At 36.1% G+C, this 24,663-nt stretch overlaps 1 protein-coding gene across 9 annotated transcripts in view; it reads left to right on the top strand.

Annotated features, from left to right (window-relative positions):
• Positions 1 to 321: 321 nt before the first annotated feature.
• The window catches only part of ADGRG6 (adhesion G protein-coupled receptor G6), a 140,714-nt gene continuing 116,372 nt past the window's right edge, over positions 322 to 24,663 (top strand). For 3 of the 9 annotated variants that reach the window (XM_012474509.2, XM_012474513.2, XM_064360624.1), the window contains exons 1-2: positions 323 to 527; positions 8,062 to 8,162. In XM_012474509.2, the coding sequence (XP_012329932.2) occupies positions 526 to 527; positions 8,062 to 8,162 (103 nt within the window). In that variant the 5' untranslated portion in view covers positions 323 to 525. Of the gene's footprint in view, positions 528 to 718; positions 931 to 6,732; positions 6,755 to 8,061; positions 8,163 to 24,663 lie in introns of those variants that run through there. The other 6 variants (XM_012474508.2, XM_064360623.1, XM_012474514.2 and 3 more) reach the window with 4 other exon arrangements.

The following is a 24,663-nucleotide window of genomic DNA, read 5'->3' as shown; positions in this document are numbered from 1 at the left end:
CCGCAGCCGGGGCCGCCGCACCTGAGTCCCAGCTCCAGCCACGCCGCGGCGCCGGAAGCGCGGGCGGAGCGCACGGGCCAGGGAAGAGCAGCCCGCGCCCGCGAGGGGGACCCGAGACCTCAGGGAGGCCACCGAGAGTCCCGCCTCACGCCAGCAGGGGCGAGGACCTGCGACGCGCACCCCTCCGCCCCCGCGCCCCTGCCCGGCCCGGTCACCGCAGCACCAGCACCAGCCCCGCGCACATCCGACTTCCTCAGCCTCTCGCCCTCGCCCTGCCAACTTCCCTGCGAGGAGGAACCTGCCGCCAGCCTGCCTGCTCACAGGCCCTGCGCTGAACGCCCGCAGTTCACCTTGCGCCGTCGGGAAACCCCATGAACTCTCCAGAAACCGAGTGAAGGAGAGTCCCTTCGCGGCGCACGGCCGGGTGCCTGGGGGTCCCCCTCGGTGGAGCAGCGGTAGCAGAGCCAGGAAGGTAGTGGAGGATGATCCTACGGCCAAAGGGGACCTCGGGGCAGTAATGTCAGCATGTAAGTCTCACCTTTAAGCTCTGAATTCCTTCACTCTTATCTGTGTTCACCCTCTGCCGCCTCCTCCCCGACCACCCCACGCGCAAGCGAAATGATTTTTTAAGGACTTCAACTGCACAGTGGGAATAAACCGGTTTGTCTTCAGTGTGCCCCTCGAGGCACTGAGGAGTAGGACTATTGCCAAGTGGGGTTGTGACATTTGCGTGTGGCTTTTTTTCTCCCAGCGAGGTAAACCTCACATTTGGGCGGTGTAAAGCCTAATAAAAAGGGCAGGGCTTCAAGAATGGGGAAAACGTGTTTTCGATTCAAATTAAACAAGGAGTAACCGGCACCGCTCCTCCGTCCAGGGGCCTGGCCCTGCCAAGAAGGCGCTCTCCGGGATCAACACCTGGGGGCTTGGAAGGTACTGGTATGCCGAGAAAATGTTGACTTTACACGTTGTCACCATTGACTGTAGAAGTTATTCTTGGATCTTTGGGGTGTCTGAATGTTTTTTTTTAAGGTGTGCAGAAAATGTTTTCAGTGTGCATTGTAGATTAAGAAGTAATTAAGGGTTATGCCACGTTACGTGACAGGATCTGAGGGGACTTCTATCGACTTATGGGGGGCGGGGGAAATGAGGGCATTGAAACAGGGAAACCTAAAAGGTTTTGCTTCCATGGAATTGTCATCCTAATGGTGAGGTGGCTCAGAGCGACCCCATGAAAGGGTCGCAAAGCACCGCCTGGCCTTCCAGAATGGAAAAAGGAACATTGTACGTACTCAAAAAGGCCAAGTTTATTTTTGTAACCAACTAAGAAGTTTCTTTTTCTCGTAATAGGTAATTTTGCTTCTGTGTTTTACTTAATCTTGAGCAGACACCGTGACGACATTTTATCCACTTCCACTAACTCACGTACAACAGTTTCTAGAACTTGAAACTTAACTCTTCTTTCCCCAACTCCTGGATCCTTATTTATTTTCACATGAATTTACTCTTTCAGTTAAGTACCTGGGGAAAGACCTGCCCCCTGAGTCCTGTCTTTCCAAATTCTCCTAGACTTTCCATTCCCAACTTCCCCACTCCCTAACACACATTTTTAAAATAGGAGAAAGGATAGTGCCCACAAGCTTAGCACTCTCTAGCTCTGTTCCTGGTACTGTGAAATGTAATCAGAAATGAACCACTTGTTTTTACTAAAACAGCATGTGAAATAACTCAACACCTGGGGAGTTTTAAAGTTTTGTTTGTGCCAGTGGAATCGACAAGGTATAACGTGAAAAAATTTATTTTGGAATACAGCCAGCATTTTCGTATAAGACTTGTTCTCATACAGGCGGCTACACATTTTGAAGGAATATGAGCTTGTTTTCAACTTCAGTTTTTCTTGAAAATATACTAGGGTTTTTAACAGCAGATATTTGTCCAGTTTCTTTTCAGCTTTCCTAAGCATTCAGATCTTATGAGAAAAAAAGCATATTATACATAAAAGTATAAATACCTGTTTTTTAAATAAAAGATGTGAAACTTATCAACAGGTAATGTAAAACTTTCCTGATCATAAAACTAAGTTATATAGTCCATTTGAATTCTTCGTGATTAAAAAATCATGTCATTATAGGGTAAAAGCATGAATATGAAATCACATAGAAAATAGGACTTGGTACCTTCATTTGAGATTCTTTATTGAGCTATTTTGACTGAAAGTTTCCATTTTTTACCAGATGGTAAGTATATTTTTTTCCATTTTGCTGTTTACTATTCATATGGAATGGTTTAGGATGGTCTGATTCTTTTTAGGTATTGGTTTGTTAGAATATATGGAAAGAATTATCAACCTTTCCAAGATTAATTTTCTTACTATCTTGTTGGAAAATGTTAAAACGAGGTACATCAACTATGTTATCCTTTAAATTTTAGTAAAGTACAGAAACTATTTAAGTGTATTTTCTGCTTCCTCCTTGTGGAGAAAGTGTATTTGTATATTGTTACACTCAAGTTCTGAAATTTTAGACTTGATGAATACATTTGGGAGTTGTAGTGACTGCATATTTTTCATACCCTAAGAAATTTAGTAGATTTAGCAAGACTTGCATTAATTGGTCTCAAGCTGCATGAAGCTACTGTTCCATTTATGGCTTATATAAATTACATGACATTGTGCTTTTTCAATATGAATGGTGAATGAGGCTATTGTCTCTTGGCTTATGGGAAATATTAGAAGCCTGTAGTTTTGTAGCCTAACTGGACACATTACTCTGATGTCTGGAAATAATGATTTGAAAGAGAATTAGTTTATATATTAAAAATAAACTAACGACTGCTTTTTAAAACGTGACCATTTTTCTAACGGCCTATGTATCTTACAGAGTTTATATTTCTGATGGGATGATTGAAAGTTTCTACAGTCTATTTAGAATTTAGACTAAATAGAAAAGACTTTATTCAATGTGTGTGGTATGCAGGGGCAAAAACTGTATCTTTCCATTTTTATTTCTATTTGGGTGAGATTATTACATTATCCACATTGGATGATGTAAAGATGCATACTAGTTGACTGAAGTGGTGCCATATAAAGGGTATACTCATCACAAAATGTGGCTACCTGAGTGTAATCTTACTTTCCTTTATAAGCATTGCTTGAAATGGAATTATCTGAACTGCCTTAAAAAAAGCTTCAAGATTCTTTTATTTGAAACAGAACAAATATGACAGAAGTTTAGCATATTTAAAATAGGATAGGTTAGAAAAATCACAAATCAATGAAGAAAATATTTACATTTGTAATAAAAAACCATACAAATGACTTGAGCATGACAATCCAAATAAAGGAAATTCAAATGAAACGCTACTTCTATCAAAGTGATAATGATTAAAGCAATAATACTCAGTAGTGATGAGAGGGCCGTGATATGAAAACAGTGATAATTTCAATGTAAATGTGTTTGTATTTAGAAATAATTTTAAATCTACTTCAAGTTTGCAAAAATAAAAATAATGCAAAGAACACACCTCTATACCTTTTGCCCAGAATCACCTATTCTGAGCATTGGTCCCATTTGTTTTATCATTCCCGTTCCTCCCTGCCTGCCTCCCCACCAGCCCCTCCTCTACAAACACACACACACACACACACACACACACACACACACACAATTTTATTCTGAACCATCTGAGAACAAGTTGTATGCATAAGGGCTTAAGAGTTTAATTTTTCAATTGAAATTTTAACGGTATTTGTAAGTTCAAATATACTTGCCAAAAATTACAGAGATCCAGTGTACCTTTGACCCTGTGTAGCATTTGGAAAACCTATAGTACAATATTAAAATCAGTATATTGATACTACTCTTTTTCAGATTTCCTAAGTTTCACATGTATTCATTCCTGTGTACATATGTGTGTAATCCTCAAGGCTGAGTTTTACTCTCACCTCTGGTACAAGCCAGTTATGCATGTTACTGTTCAAATAAGGTTTAAGATTTCTGCAGGGTTGAAGAATAAATCAGCCTTTTTGAAGTAGAGGTACACCCAACTTAATAAAGGGACTTAAATTGAGTTAATAGAATAGCACTTTTTAAAAAATACGTTGCTTTGGCTCAGGAACATGATCTTTAACCAAAAAAAAAAAAAAAAAAAGAAAATACGATTGTAAGCAGACTTGAATAAACCAAATTACCATTCTTTTCACTCTGGAAAAATTAAGGTATTTTCTCTGCCACTCCCCAGTCCCCTTTATGAAAAGATTTGCCATAGGAACAGAGTTGGGATTCAGGGAAAGAAGTTAATTCTGACAGTTGCTAGTATTGATTGCATTAGTATCATATCAATTCTCCACTAATACCAAAATTTTGTCACTAATTTCTTTTTAAATTGTGACTTTTGGAGAAACCAGGAGGAGTAGAGAGATGGAAAATGGTAGGTTTTTAAGATTATTTTGGTGATCCATTTGGATAAAATAATGCCTACAAGGAATTACATCCACATTTAAAGCAATTCTGTAAAAGTGATAATGATTAAAGCAATAATAATAGTGATGAGAGGGCCGTGATATGAAAACAATGATAATTTCAATGTAAATATATGTGTATTTAGAAATAATGTTAAATCTACCTGAAGTTTTCAAAAATAAAAATAACACGAAGAACACACCTCTATACCTTTTGCCCAGAATCATCTATTCTGAGTATTGGCCCCATTTGTTTTATCATTCCCATTCCTGAAACAGGACTCAAACAAATGGGACTATAATACATTCTAAAATTATCGAGTCCTCAAGCTTTACATTCTAAGCTTCTTGAAACAGGACTCAAGCAAATTGTATTTTGTGGCCTATGTAGATTGAAAAGAGGAACAAGTTTGCAACAGAGGTAGTGTGGTTCTTGAAAACTATGCTAGGTTGGAAGCCAGGTGAACATAGGATCTTTTGACTCTGACACCACTGACATATGATCTTGGGCAAGTAGTTTAGTATCTTAGTTTTTTCACCTGTAAGATGATAGGTATTTTGTTGTTGTTGTTGTTGTTTCTTTGTTTGTTTTTGCATAATTTTTAGATTACTTCCAGATATAGGAGTCCATTACTGTCTTTTACTTAAAAATGTTCCTGCTGTCTTCAATAGAACTTTGAGACCATAATCAAAATGGTATAAGACTGAACTGTTTTTTGTGTTCTTTTTCCCCTCATAGTTCCTATTTAGAACCTTAGTAACCCTGTTCAGGATTTTCCATTCTTGGGAGAAAGTTATTTAAATCTCAGGGATGTATCTTTGCTAAGTGATCCCCTGAGAAAACACATAGTACTTTCCTTCCTCTGTTCTATTCTTAATTTGTTTGTTTATCTTCTTCAGTAAACAGTAAAGTAGAGGAAAGTTGGTCTGTCCTATGGTTTCTTTGGTTAGAAGTGCTTGCCCTGTTGAGTTTCTTTTCTGTCTGAAGTGTTAGAGTTTTGAGACATGGAATGCCTTAAGCCCGTGGTGGTCATTTGCAACTGATAGGATTGCAGGGAGTTTTGATAAGACAGCTTCAAGATTCAATATGGAATCCCTAAATGTTGAAACCTTTTATAGCAAAGAAGTTGCTGGAGCATATAAACAGTATTTTGTAGCCAAACTAATGAGCAGGAATCTATGAGTATTGTTTAGAGATTACATGAATCTAAGAGAGGCCCATTATTCACATGTTGATAAAAGAGAATTGTCATATGTCAAAAAGCGTAAGAAGCTGGGAATTTCTTGGGCTGATACATTCTTCGATTAATATCTGTAATGGTGACAGCCAGGTTTGATTGGTCTGTCTCTTTAGTTCTCTGGATCTGTGTTTCCTCTTTTGTGAAATGAGAAGCTTAGATTAGACTTCAGCTTTGGTCCTTCTGGCTGTAAACTTCTTTGAATATATAATTGTGCTTTTGTTTTAGAAGCATACTCATTCATCCAGCATCAGTAGGAAACAGGCCTATTCTTCCAAATAAGTGAACTTTCTATGGGACGGAAGTTTGTCACCTACAGTTTTAAAAGCCCCTACAGATTGCCCTGTACTGTTATTTCAAGTTCTTTTTTGTGGATAATATCCTATTTACAGAAGAAAAGACTTTAAGTACTTGCCCTACAAACCACACAATTTATAGAGGCACCAGGAGTTAAGTTGGTGCCCTTCGAGAGTTCACATCCATTATTAGAATTACGACTTCCTTACTTACTAAAACATATTTCTCATTAGCAGTCCTTCTTTTAATCTCGAATATTTTGGATCAATAGATTTTAAAACATAACCTGAAAACAACAGATATTCTTCAAATCTTAACCTTTTCCTAGTTTTGAATGTTCCTAGTTTAGAATTTCCATCGGGAATACTGCATGATTCTAGAACTTCTAGTTTGGTGAATATGAATACTAAAACATGGCATGAGTTTCAGACACTACTTAATATTTCTGTATTCATAGCAGACATGAATAACCAGTTCCATTTCTGTCCCCAGGTGATCCCAGAAGTGACCATAAAGTCAATTGATTGGTGTTGGCATGTGAGATTAATCTTGTTTACTCTTGCTTGAGTCTTTTCCTTTGATTTCACTGTGGACAGAATAACACCACTTAAATGAGAATGCCTGAAATGATAGTAATAAAAATAATAGCTAATATTTACTGAGTGCTTGCCAAGTGTCAGGAACTGTTCTTGAAAGGCGTCATCTTGCTTAATCATCTCAGCAACACTATGGACTAGGTACATTGCTGTTCCCTATTTTACAGGTAAGAAATAGGAGGCACAAGGAGATCAAGCAGTTTCCCAAGGGTTGCAGCATAGTTCATAAGTAGCAAACCAGTTCTGTCTGACTCTAAGCTTGTTTTCTTGGCTATGAGATGGAGATGGTCTCTTAAAGATTAAAAATTCAGGCTTGAGGCAAGTGCAGGAGTCCTTTGATGTCCAATTTTGCTCATTTGAGTGTTTCTCTGTCTGCTTTTCTGTTTAGTATTACACATTTTACCCAGGTAAGCAACCTTCAGGCTTTAGGGTAGATATTACTGTAACCCTGAAGTCTCTTATTAGTTGCTCCTCAATAAATGACTCTCAGTTACTACTTATAGGCAAAGTAAATCTCTCTTAATGACTCTCAGTTACTAGTTATAGGCAAAGTAAATCTCTCAGGGGATTTTCAGGTCTCCTGGAGATTTCTGACTGGTGCTTACTTACCTTCCTGCCTTACAACTCTTCTGCTCACCAGTCCACTTATAGTCCCTTTTGGTGATTGACTTTTGTAATTTCTTCCTTCTTTGCTGGTTTGCCTTTTTTGATGGTTCTGATTCAATGAAATGTATTATACCATAGTTTTGAGACAATATAATAATGCTCTTTCTAAATCATTATTAAAAATAATTTTCAGATTTAAATGAGTCCATCGTGCAGAAGGATTGTTGAGTTTTCAAAGCACTACCTCTCCATCTAATGTCATTTACTACTTTCTATAATACCTGGTGTTTACTAACTGTTTAAACACATTGATAGCTCTTTTATATATAAAGACTTTACCTTTTTTGGAAAGTTAATGCTTCAGTGTATCACGTTAGGGGATAGAACAGAGCTTGGGTAATTTGGTTTTATTTTAAATATTTCCATTTGTAAAGCGGCAGACATTAAGGAGAACATTTCCTTACAGTGTAAATTTCTGGAAGATTATAAGGAAGGTTGATATAAACATCCTTCTACCTAGATGAGCATGAGTCTGGTGAGGCTTAAGGTAAAATTGCTTTATTCTTTAATAAATTTTTTTTGAATTATCTATATACCCATCTTCATGCAGAAATCACCTATTATATGTATTTTGATAAGGAAAGTGCTACCACATGGCAAATAAAATGCATGGATTTATTTTCTGTTGCTAATTAGCTTGAAGGAAGTGATTAGGTCATCATCATCTTTTAAGTTCTTCATGTATTTGGAAGCAAGGCTGAAAAAGGTTTATTTTCCAGTCTCTGTTGGAAACCTACCCTTTTACATTATTTGTCATAATGCTTTGCTGAATGTTGAATGTCCTGATTGCCATTTTCTTTCCTTGCAGGATGTTTCATTCAGATCGAATGTGGAGCTGCCATTGGAAATGGAAGCCCAATCCTCTTCTGTTCTTATTTGCTTTATACATCATGTGTGTTCCTTGCTCAGGTAAGACTCTTTCTCTTCCAAACCTTGAATTTAATCATGATGACATTGTCTGCAGCATAAGCATGCTACTTATTTACATTACTTTACTTTTACTGACTGCCTTTTTTTCCTGTTTCTATCCTTATAGGGCTTTTTTTTTTTTCTGTTTATGATTTATCTATCCTCTTTGAATTCTGTGTGAATGCTATTACTTTGATCATTGTTTTATTTTCTAATGAGTTTATTTCTTTAATCTTTGCTGTCTTTTATTTATTTACTTAGCCCATATTGAGTGATGAGATAACTACATAAATCGTGTTTAAAAAATGCCAACTGTTTCTTCTACTGTTGAAAAAATATACAGCACTTACCCCTCTTTTCAAGTTTTTATATAGTTATTTATGGAAAGTACAAACTCTACTAGTTTCATTCAACCTCATTTTATTAGCATGTTGTAATATGAATTAGGAATTGGAAATTAAGTTTTTAGATTATGCATTTAATTTACTTGATATGAAAAAGTTAATTTTAATCAAAGCATTTTTGGGATTAAAGTATATTTTTTATAATTACATTTTTTCTTGAACTTTGAAATAAGATCTTGACTGTTGAGAAAACTAAATTTTCTATAAACAGCAAATTATATGAATAAGCTAATTAGAGGCTGAGGAATGTGAATGATGTTTAAAAGTAAACTGTTTCTTCATTGTCTGGTTTTGTCATTGAACTGAGCAAATTTATTTTTCTTAAGACCATTCTATTTAACTCTTTGTTTTCTCCTGGTGTATTTACTAGACTTATTATGTTTTCCTTTAGAATAAAGCTAAAATGTCAATTAAGAAAATCATAATTCTTGAAGTCTTTCATATTTATTACTTGGAATTTAATCAAGATTTATTTCATATTTATAATATATCTATATTATCATAAATAATGCATTTTAAAAATCATGGAAATAGATTATCTGCTAAAATTGCTTATTCATGGATCAAGAAATTAAACTTGTATTGAGATGTGAAAACTTCTTTTCCAAGCCTCCAGGTATTTTAAGAGTTTCAATTACTTACTTGGAAAATCCCTTGCACTTATTTAATGGCTTCAAAACAGAACAGATCTTTGAGCGAATTTTGTGTATTTGTTAGAATTTTATTGGAAAGCCATTTTTCTTATTACTTTCATTATTAGAAAGAGGAAACACACTTGTAAACAGATTGAAAAATTAGAGATATATTAGATTTTATGATGTACAGTGTTGAACTACTTCCAAAAGTGATTCTCTAGGAACCAATTACATGATACGAGATAAATTATGAGATTAACATTATTAGTTGAAGTCTGTTCACTTTCATTTTTGTTACGTCATGCATTTGTATATTTTTAAGCCTTCTTGAGACTACAGCACCTCCAATTTGGACTTTTAGATGTCAACATTTTAATTAATATATGCACATTCTTGAATTTTCATTATTTGAATAAATGAAGCATGTGTTTTTAGGCTACAGAAAAGGAATCAACTTGTCTGGGATCAGGCTGAGGCAAGAGAAACACCTCGGGTACAACATTTAAGGAGACACTCATTCTCAAGATCACCTGAATCAAAGTACTTAACACTTGTTAGGTTATTCTCTCACACAAGATTTTCTTATTTATTTGTCATTTCATTTATTATCCAACTATTTTTGTGTATCAGATAAGGGTTTGTGACAGATAGTTTTCTGTGTTCACTTTTGAGACCAGAACATTTTGTATGCATAGCTATGTCATTCTAATAAGGACTCACTTAAAATGCCACCACCTCACAGGTAAATGTCTGAATTCACAAACACTCTTTAGAGGTTATTATTGGCATTTTAACATAAAATTTTTGTCTTATAAGATGATTCAGGATGGGGTTCCTTAAAATGAACTCCCAAGCCGTTTAAAATAACGCATATTACAACCGTAGATCTATCTGATATTTAAAATCTTTTTTTGCATAAACCAAAGTGTAATACTGCTATATTTTTGAAGACTATTTAGTGCTTAACTGATATTATATCTCTGTTTACACATTCATTGGCTAACTTTTGCTTCTCTGGATAATCTCTAGATGATTTCAAGTACAGTGGCTTTGAATGACATCTTGATGCCAGTGTCCCCTAAATCTATATTATCCATGCTGGCCCCTTCCTGATCCCTAGAGTCACCTCTTGAGTTGCTGATCTTCATCTACCCTTGGAGTAGGCCTTAAACTTCAAATGTGCAAAGAGGGCTTTTAGTTCCTATCTCCTATCCCCAAATCTAATTCTCTATTAATCTTTGAAATTCATCCTTCTATCTTCCTATTCTCTCCCACTCTGTTTTGTAGACACATTGCCTCTCTTTCCCTGACTATGCCTTCCTAGTCTCCTCTTCTCCCTCACCTGGTTCTTTTTGACACTCATACCTCAGTTTAGTTATTACCACCTCAAATAATCCTTCCATATCCCTCAATTCCAAGGAGCTCCACTGGATCATATCATATTCTTAGTGATAATCTGCATAGATTTTGGTTGTTGTCTTGTTTGTCAATGTTTTGTTAATTTGACTGTGAGAGGTTGGAAGATTAGCAGACCTCTTTTAGTTGTTACGACTGACAGTTCAGATGATTAAAATTAGAATCTTATAATTTGATTCCAATAACATCCATAGTTTGATTCATATAATAGAATTTCAGTATTAAGGTTGCTAGTAGGTAAGTTAATATTTGTATTTTCATGGGACACTTAAAAAACAAATATGTGAGTTTCATGCCCTTCCAGATTTTCAAAAGTAGTATGGAAAATTAACTCATTGTGTCTTGACAAGTGATGACTATTACTTTTAATAAGAACTACACTAAAATAACAATTTTGAATATTTACACTCCTGCCATAGAAATATGCCTTAAAACAATAAAATGTGAATTTTTTAACTCACTATCTTGACACAATTTAGAAAAGTTGACAGCATCCAGAATAATCAATATTTTTGGGAAAAGAGTATGTACTGACACTGTTGACTCTATCTTTTGGTAGAGTAATTAGGTAGCACATAAAAAATTAATATGTACATTGGTATATCACTATCACATGTAGGCACATAGCCTATAAAATAAAAAACACAGGTACGTAGAGAAATCAGTATCACTATGTGAACTAGCATTTCAATAGCAAACAACTGGAAAAGACTAATTGTTCACCAAAAGGGGGATGGTTATATGTATTATTTTACATTTGTTTCATGAAATACTGTACAATGCTTCAAAATAATGTGGTCAAAATGTCTTTTGTCTTGGAAAGCTGTTCATGATGAAAATGTTAAATTACAAAGCAAATTATAGCCAGGCACTGTGGTTCATCCCTGTAATCCCAGCACTTAGTGGGGCAGAGGTAGGAGGATAGCTTGAGCCCAGAAGTTTATATTGTAGAACAATATAAAATTATATTAGATTTGTAATAGCTTGCATTACAAACCTGATGTATTATTTATCTATGTTTGTATAAGACTATGTACACATGTTAACAAAACATGGAAAGATACTCATCAGACTTCTAAAATGGGTTATCTCAGACACATAGTTTGGAGAAACAAGAGGGATGATGATGGAACTTCATACACCTCTGAATTTTCTGCCTTGTTACAGCAATCAGGTATTACTTTAGTAATCGAAAAAAAGAAGAAACTGATGAATTTCTTTTTTTGAAAAAGCCACTTAGGCTAGACATGGTGACTCATGCCTGAAATCCAAGCACTTTGGGAGGCCGAGGTAAACGGATCACATGGGGTCGGGAGTTTGAGACCAACCTAATCAACATGGTGAAACCCTGTCTCTACTAAAAATCCAAAAAATTAGCCAGGTGTGGTGATGCGTGCCTGTAGTCCCAGCTACTGGGAAAGCTGAGGCAGGAAAATCACTTGAATCCAGGAGGCAGAGGTTGCACTGAGCCGTTGCACTCCAGCCTGGGCAACAAGAGCGAAACTCCACCTCAAAAAAAAAAAAAAAGCCACATAAGAAATGAGCAGAGAGGTGTAGAAGTGTATGAATATTTAAATTTTCTTAGTTACTTAACTGTTACTGTGGCTCTTTCTTCACTTAATAGGAATTTCTAAAAGGAGTTTCAGATAATAACTTCTTTTTTGTGGCCTAACACTCCATGACTCCAAAGATGAATGATGATATCTTGAGCAGACAGAGGGTTATGGATTCAAGTAGAGTGGGAAACAAACAGCCCAGAGCCAATACATTTCTAAGCAACCAGGAGCCTGTTTCCACACAGATCGTCTTAGTCATGAGCAGTGAGGGAGAAACCTCCCTTCGCTCCTGAAAATCAGTATCAACAGATTGTTTCAAAGCACAGTGTTACTCTGATATTATGAGACATCAACAGCTGCAAGGGGAAATGTTTCTGAAAGTACAATCTAGCCTGAACTGTGTACTTTCTAGCCCAGGGCAGAGCATAGTTCTGGAGGGCAAGTGATTGTGTAGAAAGAATCTTTTGCTTTTTTGTTTGTTTATGTGTTAATTTTTTTATGGTAATAAAATGAGCAATTGTCTAGTTTCAGTTACATTGCAGTCTGTATTTAAGAGTTAAATCAAAGTTTGGTGAAAAGGCTTTCAAATGTCTAGAAAAATAATCCTTTTATGGATGTGCCTGGTTTTTTTTAAAAAAATTAATGTGTACTGAAAATTACTAAATGTATCTTAATGGTCAAAAATAAGGCCCTGATTGTACAGACTATTTTGCATATAATGATAAATGTGTGTATGTGTGTTTCACTCAGAATCAAAGTGCTCCAAATTACTGTCTGAAGCTTTCAGCTAAATGACTGTTTTTCCATTTCAGACCTCAGATTAGAAAGCATCAGTGTGAATGAATAAATAAAGCCTAGAAAGTTTTATACAGATATGTCCTTGAGGCAACGTTCTAGATAATTTCCTTCATGCACCTTTGGATGGTTTGAATTAGATATTATTAAATATGAAATCATACATGAGGGATCATAAAGCCAATTACATAAAAGTAGAATGGGAATGACCTACTTTGTCACCAAAGTGACAATCTCAAGTGATCCAGCAGTGTGATGGGACCACTAATGAAACTGACACCACTTAAATGATACTAAGAGGGGAGATGTCAACAGTCTTACTTTTCATTGGTCACACCATGGTTGTCTCCAGGCATGGTTGACATAATTTAGAGAGAGTTGGTGAACAGAGAATATTTAGATCAAGCACTCCAGCATACTGATGAGTCTCAAGCTATCTGAGGAATTTTTGGAGCAGTCTCTGTTAAAACTGAGTGAATGAAACCTCTTTGGACGTGAGCTGTGACTGTGGACTCCCTTCCTTTGTGTCAGACACAGACACAATATTCTTTGTGTATCATTGTTTTTTTTTTTTTTTTTTGAGATGGAGTATCACTCTGTTGCCCAGGCTGAAGTCAGTGGTGTGATCTCAGCTCATTGCAACCTCTGCCTCCTAGGTTCAAGCAATTCTCCTGCCTCAGCCTCCCAAGTAGCTGGGACTACAGGCATGCGCCACCATGCCCAGCTAATTTTTGTAGTTTTAGTAGAGGTGGGGTTTCACCATATTGGCTGGGCTGGTCTCGAACTCCTGACCTTGTGGTCCACCTGCCTCGGCCTCCCAAAGTGCTGGGATTACAGGTGTGAGTCACTGTGTCCAGCCCAATTTGTTTGTTTTTTATAAATTTGTTACGTTAAAAATGGATTTAGAGAAATGGCACATTTACTTTAATAAAGTCAGTAGGAATAAGATACTAGCCTTTAGATATCTGGAGAGTGGTCATTTGGAAGTAATAACAGACTTCTAAGTATCTCAAAGAGCAGAGCTAGGACCAGTATATTAATGTTATAAGAACCAAATGACCTTCTTAGTAATTAATTGTCCAAAGATAAACCCAGCTGTTTTTCAGATTCCCGCATCACTAGTAATTGGGTCATGAAGCAATCTCAGTATTGAGCAATTTGTATCAGAAACCTTGAAGACCTCCTCAGCCTACAGTCCAATCATGGAGTGTGTGTGCGTTGGGTGGTCTGCTTTGTTTTGTGGACATAGTTTTAATTGTTTTACCTGCAAAGTTTTTTCTGTGTGTTTTCAATTTTAGCAGCTATTTTTAATAATGAACTACAACTATAGGTTGGGCAGGTAACTTTCTTGGACAAGATACACCTGGGGAGTTCTAGACTTTAATAGGGGCATATCAACTCTGAGACTTTGCACACACAAAATTGTCCACCACCTTTAAATTGTTTTTAATTCTTTAAGGAGTTTTCTTTTTCTTTTTAGCAGGTAGAATATGCTCTCTTTGGCACTGTTCTTACTGAAGTTCCAATATCATAGTATTCAATAAGTAAGAAGATGGAAATAAAAAGAATGGAGGAGAACCAAAGACAAACCCGAATGTGTTTCAGATATAATAAGCAAATAGACTTTATAGGGAGGGGCAGCATGGGAAGGAAATTTTTGAGGTTAGATGAGAAAAATGTATTAATCCCACAATGAACATCAAGTCACATAAATGTCCTTTCCCCTCCATTGAACTAAAATGATTAAACACCTGAAAAGAAAGCAAAGTCCCTTTGGGAGGCCGAAGTGGGTGAATCACGAGGTCAGGAGTTCAAAACCAGCCTGGCCAAAATGGCAAAATCTCAACTCTACTAAATATACAAAAATTAGCCAGGTGTGGTGGTGTGTGCCTGTAATTGCAGCTACTTGGGAGGCTGAGGCAGGAGAATCACTCAAACCTGGGAGGCGGAGGTTGCAGTGAGCCAAGATCATGCCATTGCACTCCAGCCTGGGCAACTCTGTCTCAAAAAAAAAAGTTTTTTTTGGCAGCACATGGATGGTGGCTATCACCAGTTCAGGTTAACCTTCTTAACATCTCCTAAGAAAAACTCTTATAAAGGAATAAAGTATCCTAGTGGGGAATATGTGGCCACCATATTTCTTTATATATATATATATATATTATTGTACTTTAGGTTCTGGGATACATGTGTAGATCATGCAAGATTGTTGCACAGGTACATACATGGCAATGTAGTTTACTGCCTCCATATATTTGGAGGCTCGTCACCTATATTTGGCATTTCTCCCCATGTTATCCCTCCCCAACCTCCCTACCCCCCACTGTCCCTCCCCAGCCCCCCCATATTTCTATGGTTAAGACTAATTATCTTGATTTCTCAAAAAAATCATTAAAAATATTTGTAATCTTTTGAATGAGATTTTTCTCAGGAAAATGGTTTGAATTATTAGGTATTTCATGTCAACGTATCTTGGTTTTTAGTCATTCCTAAACTAACTTCATCTTAAACTTGTGGTTTAGAAATGATATGCATTTGTAATAAATTACATAATTTTCTATAATAAATTAACTATTATGAGTCAAAAAAGATGCCTTCCTCTACTACATTCTCCTCCAGGTTTGGTGCTGGTAGCTTAGATAAAAGAGAAAAAGTGTACTAGAGTTCAGAAGATGGGTTGTGTCAACCCATTTAAAAATCAGGATTTTTCTTCTAGTAACTACAGAATTACACTAGTCACTATTACTGGTTTGGGCAAAACTACAAGAATGAGAAAATGCTGATAATTTTTGCAAACAGAAGGATCTTTTTAGAACATTCCTTACCTGGCCAAAACTTGATTAAATAGTATTATTGAAGTAAAATACAGATCTAGAGAAAAAAAAATACTCTGGCAATATTAATCACTGCTTTTGTACACATTCACAGTTCCTTTCTTCTGTCCTTTATTTATTTGTTTTTTGCCTTAAATTCATGTCCAGAAATATGGCATTTTATATAATTGATACTGGCCCCTATGAATATAAGGAATAGTTTAGTCTTTATTGAATAGAGTTTTAAGGCAGAGTTTCTAATCACAGTGATTTCAGTGGCTGCTATGAAGGGGAAAAGCTAGACTTTTAGAGATAATTTGCCTCTGTGTGTGTGTGTGTGTGTGTGTGTGTGTGTGTTTGTGTGTGCGTTTTTAGAGAAAATGAGCTCCAAGTATGCACTGAGGTTGTGAAAATGTAGCCTCTCACCTTTTTCAGAATTCTTCTAATCAGATTGTGTATACCAGTTGTCTCCTGGAGGACTCATGAGAGGTCAATATTAGTATTTCATTTGGATTGCTAATCTCATCTCACTTCAGAATGGTAACCTGAAAATCTGCTACTTGTAGGAAGCTCATCACCACAAACATTTTTGCTTCAATACTGCTGATAACCTAACATTTTGCCAACAATAGGGTTTGTGGTTTTTCTCTCAGAGGGTTTGCTAAGTTGATACAGGACATTTTTTTCCAGTTTGGTAAGCATCCTTGATGCTTTAGTTGGTGTTTGATTAGGACCCTTATTACTTCTCATCATCTGACTGGCTTCCATGTCCTACACACGTGAGTTAGAGAGGTCTGCCTCTTTTATTGACCTTTCAGAAGAAAGTTCTCTTTGAATTTTAAGCCATTTCTGATACTTAATGCCATTTGCAAACATGATACTACTGATTGTGACACCATGGAAGACGGGTTCAGTAAATGTGTAGTGAATGAATTGAATTGCTTTCCAAGCTCTCTTACCAGAGCTTGGATTTCCCTTAGCAGCATGTGTCTGTCTTGTCCAAGAGTTAGGCATTCTTAATCAGAGTCTCCTCATTTGTGTCCCCTCTAGCTACAGTTCTGTAAGATTTGCAGATGAAAATGAATGCTGAAGGGCACAGAGGTTAAGAACTTCCCTAGGGTGGTAGTTAGGGTGCTCAGTGAAAAAAATTGTATTTTGTTTGCTGAATCTGCAGTTTTATGATTTTTCTGTCATACTGTTGTGCCTTAGAAAAGGCAGCCTTAGTTTCTTCACTGGTGAACAGCCCTGATAGACATATTAAAAACCTGGAGATAGTAAAAGTACTTCCGGCACCCTGGATGCCTTCTGCTTCCTGCTCAAACCTATATTTAGTTGTGACCGAGGGTTGGTGAATCTAGATCAGAAATATCTTCTTTGTCTTTATAACTATTGCCTTTGAGGCTTTCATCTCCACTGTGTATATTGTAAGAGCTCCTAAGTAAATTCCCTGTGTCCAAAGTAAATTGGACAAAAATCTCCTTTTTCATAGGAAGTCTGGCTTAGGGTGAAATTGTATGACAGAATGAGATGACTAATGATTTAAAATGTAGTCTATTGGCATTCAACTTCTGAGAGCACATCTTTTTTGCACGAAATTTTTCATAGTCTTCAAATTGTTCCTTTAGGTGCCTCTGGCTTCTGAGCAACTTATATGACTTTTTTTGTCTCTCATTTAAATAAGACTTACCACCTGATTTGCCTAGTTTATTTCCGGTTCCTATTTCTTCCTTTTGAATATGTTTCAATTTTCCAATCATAACTTAAATTTTTCTGTAAGACAATTATTAGGATATTTACTTTAAAGTTTTTGGTTCAAGTGAAACAGAGAGGAAGACTTATCTTTATTCTCTGTCCGCTATATGTACCTGGCATTACGTTGCCATAGCCTTTATCATAACTATGTTTGAAAGCATCTTGAATTGGGAACTTTGGGCTAATTTAAGTTTAGAACTCCCATCTGTGGGAAGTAGAGATTTTGTGTAAAATATAAACATTTAGTGCTGTAAGTAACAACATTGTTTTGATCAGAAATAGATATAGTTCATTAGGCTTTGTTAAATAAGGTTGAAAGTATATTTTAGCTTCCAGGGCAGAATACATAAATGAAACCAATTCGTTATTCATGTGGAAGTAAATAATTAGATATGCAGTCTAATAATAAAAATGAACATATGTAATTTTGTTTTCCTCATACTTAAAGGAGAGCTTTTCATATTTTAAAAGTAAGACTACAGTCTTTTTAAGACTGTATGCCTTAGAAGCATTAGTAGTACCTTACACATGGCACCTTAGAAGTATTTTAATTTTTAATAATCTTAGAAATAAAACCAGAAAATAAATCGTGGGCTATTTCAGGTTAAAAATAAAGTAGTATTTGAGAGAAAAATGTGCCTTAGAAAAAAATACATTAAAAGTTTAAATATATGTTGGATTTTATTTAAACTTGGACATACACACCAAGCATTAAAGCACTTTTAGATGCAACTAAACTAATGATGGGAGTGAAAATAGTTGCTTTTGATATCAATAGCACTGTTAACTTGACTCTGAATAACCTGATCGATCAGTAACATGAATTAAAATGCTGACTCTGAAATGAAATTCTGTAAAAATATTCCTTTGCAGTCAGAGATACCTTTCCAATGTGTATTGAGGCTTTGTTCTTTGTGAGCTGTGGGTAGGTGGATGCAGTTAATATGCATGGTGAAAACTGTATGCCTGAACTTTTAGCTTGTATTTTTATTAATACCAAAATCTGGCAGAGGATGGTTAGCAGTCATTAAATTGGATGGTTGATTTCTGTTTTTCTGGTTGCATAGCCCAGATAGCACTTGATCAAAAATTAGCTTCAGTACTTGTATATTCAATGGATAAGTGTGGTGCAGCTTTATTTGAAATACCTCACTAAGTTGAAAAGGATCCTGTGAATTAATTTCTTATTTTCTATTCATCCCTTTCTGTAAATATATATTATAGCAGTAAGACATTTTCAAAAAGCTGATAAATTCCATGATATCTATCATGCTTTTTAAACCCTTTGACCAATAGGTGCCTATGGGGAACAACACGTATAGATTCTCATCAGAGAAATATTCACAATAATTAAATATTAAAGACAAATATCCACCAAGAAAGAATTTGCTAATTATGGAATATTTAATTATGAAAGGTACACATAACCATAACTTACTTTTTTGAAATGTTTAGTGAAATGGGATAAAGATTAAAATGTTATTGAGAAAAGCAGGGCATAAAGCTGAGTAGTGTTTTTTAAACAATAGTGTAAATTAAATTTAAAAAATGGCAAGATAACAATCTCCATGCTTTTAAGATTCAGGTATTCCTTTTTCATTATATCCTTATGTTTCCAATATGTATGTGCATATACACACACACACACACACGCGTGCACACACACACATGCATATGTATGTATCTATAGTATAATTTAATAATTATATTGTTGGGTATTTATCCAAAAGAAATGAAAACATTTATCTACAAAAAGACATATAAGAATTTTATGACACCATTATTTATAATAGCCACAAAGTGGAAAAGAAAAATCCAAATGTCTGTCAACATGTAAATACCTAAACATATTTTGGTATATTCATAATATAGGATATTACTCAGCAAAAAAGGAATGAACTACCGATGTATGCAAAAATATGAATAGGAATTTCTAAAACATGTTGAACAAAGAGAGGGACATAGAGTACATCTCTATGATTTTGTTTATATGGAGTTATAGAATAGGCACACTTAAGCTATAATGATAAAAACCAGAACAGTGGTTTCCTCTAGGGAGAAGAAATGGTAAGATACTCTGTGTTGATGTAAATGTTTCAAATTTTAATTTGAATATAATTACACAGAAGTATATATTTATCAAAACTTATTGAACAGCTCACTTAAATGTGTGCATTTTGTTCTATGTAAATTATACCTCTATTAGAACAATCTCATCCAATTAAATTACACAAGTAATAGTTTTAGGACACAATTAACATAATTTCACTGTCCCCGAAACTATCAGGATTTTACTATCTATTTTGAGAATAAAGTACTAGCTTTCTAAAACACAACTTCTTTGTTATATTTGTTGGAGTATTTTGGCTGGAAAATATTTCTTCCTAGCAGGAAAAGAATATTCAGTTTTACTGTATTTGTATTAGTTATGTTTATTCAGTATTCAGAGACATTTTCAGTAGTTAAGCATTTTTGGAGGCTGGGCTCAGTGACTCATACCTGTAATCCAAACACTTTGAAAGGCTAAGTTGAGAGAATCACTGGAGCCCAGTAGTTCTAGACCAGCCTAGGCAACATAGCGAGACCTCATCTCCACAAACAATAAAAATATTAGCCAGGCATGGTAGCACATACCTGTGGTCCCAGCTACTTGGGAGTCTGAGGTGGGAGAATTCATTGAGCTGGGACAGTTGAGGCTGCAGTGAACCATGATAGCACTACTACACTCCGGCCTGGATGACAGAATGAGACCCCATCTCAAAAGAAAAATTATTTGGGTCAAAGGAAAAGAACCCATTTCTGCAAAGATGTAAACTTTTCTTAGCTCAAGTGTAAGATTCCACCTCACCCTTCTTTAGCCTCTACACGGGTGCGGTGGCTCATGCCTGTAATCCCAGCACTTTGGGAGGCCGAGGCGGATGGATCACAAGGTCAAGAGATCAAGACCATCCTGGTCAACATGGTGAAACCCCATCTCTACTAAAAATACAAAAAAATTAGCTGGGCGTGGTGGCGCTTGCCTGTAATTCCAGCTACTCAGGAGGCTGAGGCAGGAGAATTGCCTGAACCTAGGAGGCGGAGGTTGCGGTGAGCCGAGATCGCGCCATTGCACTCCAGCCTGGGTAACAAGAGCAAAACTCCGTCTCAAAAAAAAAAAGTTTGGGTTATGCTACCTTTGCCTGAAGGTTCTTTTCCTTGAGAGCTGCTTTCCTCCATTTAATAAAATCAGCATATCATTTTTCTATTTTTGAATATCATATGCAAAAATCAGCATATCATTTTTCTATTAGTTATATTTTCATAATGTATCGGATTTTACTTTTTAGCTAGGACCTTGTGTAAGACTTACTGATATTTTTTGCTTGTCACCATAATAAAACATAGAGATAAAAGATGGGTGACTCAAGAAAACTCGTTTCATTTTTTATTATATGCTTACTTGTCTGTTTACTTGTTTTAATGTAACAGTGGTTTATCATCTGTTTACTATAAAGTGATTTGTCCTCATTTCACAAATGCATGCTCTTGGTGAAAAACTCTGCAAACCTTTATACATTTCATTTCCTAGTAAATATAAAGCATGAACCAGAAAGTACATTTCAATCAAACACTTGAAAATGCTGACCTAGAGTAGCTCAGCACCTGGTGAATGGTCTTTGAGGGGGTTATTTGTTCTGCGTTGGTTACTGACTTGAGAGGTTACATGGGTGAGCAGTGAGTTGAAAGCATCAGTCAAGACAGTCTCATTTCTGAAGAAACACCTGCTATATCTGTACCCCTGAATAAATGTCACCTTTTTTGCCTATGAAGAGTGTAATGAGAATGGGCTATTGATTGAAGCAAAATAATAGGACCCATAATCATCAACTGTTAATATTAAGATCCCAGATGACTCGCAGGTTATACAAAAATATCTCATGAAAGTGAGAATGTATCCTTATTGGACTGATAATTTGAAGAAGTCCTATATATAATTCAGTAAATACAAAGAGTGAAAAGTGGTATAATTTTGAACTTCAATATGCACTACAAAAGGGTGAGGCTCAATCTTTACATCTTAAAATTTGATCTCATTCCTTAGTTTTATACAAGTTTAAATTAGAGCTGATTTAGCAGATGTTTGCCATGCGGGACCTGTGTTAACAATTATACAGACATGTGCCACAAAACATTCAGGTCAATGACAGTCCATATATATGACAATGGACCCGTAAGATTAGTTATGCGTTACTTAACAACAAAGGCATGTTCTAAGAAATGCATCATTAGGTGATTTCATCACTGTGCAAATATCATGGAGTGTACTTACACAAAGGTAGATGGTATAGCCTCCTACACACTTAGGCCAGATGGTATAGTCTATTGCTCCTAGGCTATAAACCTGTTTAACAGGTACTGAATACCATAGGCAATTGTAACATAATGGTGAATATTTGCATATCTTAACGTGTCTGGAAAAGGTACAGTGAAAATGCAGAATTATAATATTATGGGCCCACCGTCATATATATGGTCTGTCATTGACTGAAACATTGTTATGGGGTGCATGGCTGTATAATGGAAATGCCCTATACAGGAGTACCATATTTAATCTTTTATACTACCGTATTTTCATTGCTGGCTAGTTATGAGAGCTTCTCATAGACATCTGTGTAGCAGTCTAAGCTCTTCTTCAATCTCAGCTGCTTTTCCCTGACTTCAGTGTGTTAATATCACTACTTGCCTTCCCTCCAATCCTCTTTGAGATCTAATCCATTGCTAAATATGAGAGCATCTCTTGTCTAACTGTATTATTTGAATGTCCTTTATTCTAATATAGACCTTATTGTCTCTTGTCTCAGCTTCCGTAAAACACACAAACTGATTTTGTTGCCTTCTGTCTTCCTCTGCAATCTAGTGATAAAGCAGTTTCATATAAACATTTCTTAAAGTGTAATTTGCACAGGAACTTAGAAGAGCTTTCAGTTGCTGGTGTCAGCATGGCCTTTATTGATTGGCATTGATGTTCCATCACCATGTATCCTCAACCAGTGTTTTCTAAGCTATTTCCATTACTTCCTTACACATAATCTAAGAAATAAACAAGTTGAAAACATTTTTTTCTCTGACATTCCATAAAGTTCCCTGCCTCCACACCATTTCTTCAACCTAAAACTTCATTCTGCTTCACTGTTACCTAATAAAATGCTTTGCCATCTCATGACCTGTCTCTGCCTCTTGATGTAGCATTTAAAATAAGGATAGAAAGATAGGTAGTTTTTTGGTCTTAATTATCATGTTTGTGTATACACATGTGACCACCTGTTGGATAGCATTTTAATGGTGGAAATGGAACAGCAAAGTATTTTCTGGATCTCCAATTTTTCTCCATCTCTCATTTGGAATTGTGTAACAATTCATACTTATTCTATGTTTTGTTGCCATATAGTGTTTTGTGATTATTAATATGTTTCTATTTTTACCTTCTTATTTGTGCATATAGGTAAGGAGTATATCTTCTTTATTTTTATATTCTGCACAAAACTAAGAAAATATAGGTATTGCAATAGGAATGAAGTAAAGCACACTATTTAAAGGGAGGCATTTGTAATTATGGCAACACATTCACTCTACAGTGTGATGTGAAGGGCAGAGAAACTATGTTGTAAACAAATAGAACGAGTCACAACCATGCATTTTAGTTATATTGGGAGCATATTTACTTGGATTATTTAGAGCGCTACAAATCTTCGTAGCTCATTCTGCATTTCAGTCATTTCATCTCTTGCTGTATCCCTAAAAAGTACATAGGATCTAAGAAAACCTTCCCAAGCAGTTGGTAACAAGAACCCTGGACTTATGGACAGTAGGTCTAAAAGGCCATGAAGTTTACTTCTTCCTCCCTTTTCTTGACCAAACAGTCCCTGTGGTAGACTTGTGCTCCAGCATACCCCTCCACTGTAATCCACCTCCCTCCCCTTCCCATAGGAGACGAGAAGTGCTAGTGTTTCCACCCAGCTCCACCTTCCTATTCTTTACATCTCCCATGAGACTCATAGCTTAGCAGAATCTTGGGCTGAGGCTCCAGGGTATTAACTGGATTTAGGATTAATTTTGTTTTAGCTATGTTATGAGTTGGCCTGGGATTTTAACTGAATTTTATAATGTTATTTCCATGGGAAAAAGAATTCTAAAATCCAGACAACCAATTTGGAACCTATTTTTTGCAACAAAATGAATTGTATGTTTTTGGTTTTTTGACATTTTGAAGACCAAATATTTCTACATTTATCTATGCTGTATTCCTTAAAATCAAAATACCTGTAACCATAGCTGTATTCAATGAATTATTTAGAAACATGATAAAGATTCAGCTTTTACTAATTTATCTGATATACTTCTCATTTAAATGAATATTTGTAGATTTTTTTAAAAGGAATTTATTTATATATTATATATATAATTGCACTTTAGGTTCTGGGGTACATTTGCAGTACATGCAGGATTGTTGCATAGGCACCTACATGGTGATGTGGTTTGCTGCCTCCATCCCCCTGTCACTGATATCAGGCATTTCTCCCCCTATTATCCCTTCCCAACCTCCTTACCCCATGCTGTCCCTCCCTTAGTCCCCCCCAACAGACCCCAGTGTATGATGCTCCCCTCCCTGTGTCCATGTGTTCTCATTGTTCAACACCCTTCTGTGAGTGGGAACATGTGGTGTTTGATTTTCTGTTCTTGTGTCACTTTGCTGAGATTGATGGTTTCCAGATTCATCCATGTCCCTACAAAGGACACAAACTCATCATTTTTTATGGCTGCATTCCATGGTGTATATGTGCCACATTTTCCTTGTCCAGTCTATCATCGATGGGCATTTGGGTTGGTTCCAGGTCTTTGCTATTGTAAGCAGTGCCACAATGAACATACGTGTGCATGTGTCTTTATAAGCAAATGATTTATAATCCTTTGGGTATATACCCAGTAATGGGACTGCTACGTCAAATGGAATTTCTATTTCTAGGTCCTTGAGGAATCGCCACACTGTCTTCTACAATGGTTGAACTAATTTACACTCCCACCAACAGTGTAAAAGTGTTTCTATTTCTCCACATCCTCTCTATCATCTGTTGTCTCCAGATTTTTTAATG

Source organism: Aotus nancymaae, unplaced genomic scaffold (genome assembly GCF_030222135.1).
Source record: "Aotus nancymaae isolate 86718 unplaced genomic scaffold, 86718_ANA_hifiasm-v0.15.2.pri h1tg000040l, whole genome shotgun sequence".
NCBI classification, from domain to species: Eukaryota; Metazoa; Chordata; class Mammalia; order Primates; family Aotidae; genus Aotus; species Aotus nancymaae.
The sequence above is the reverse complement of the archived record's forward strand: the minus strand, read 5'-3'. Positions and strand labels throughout refer to the sequence as shown.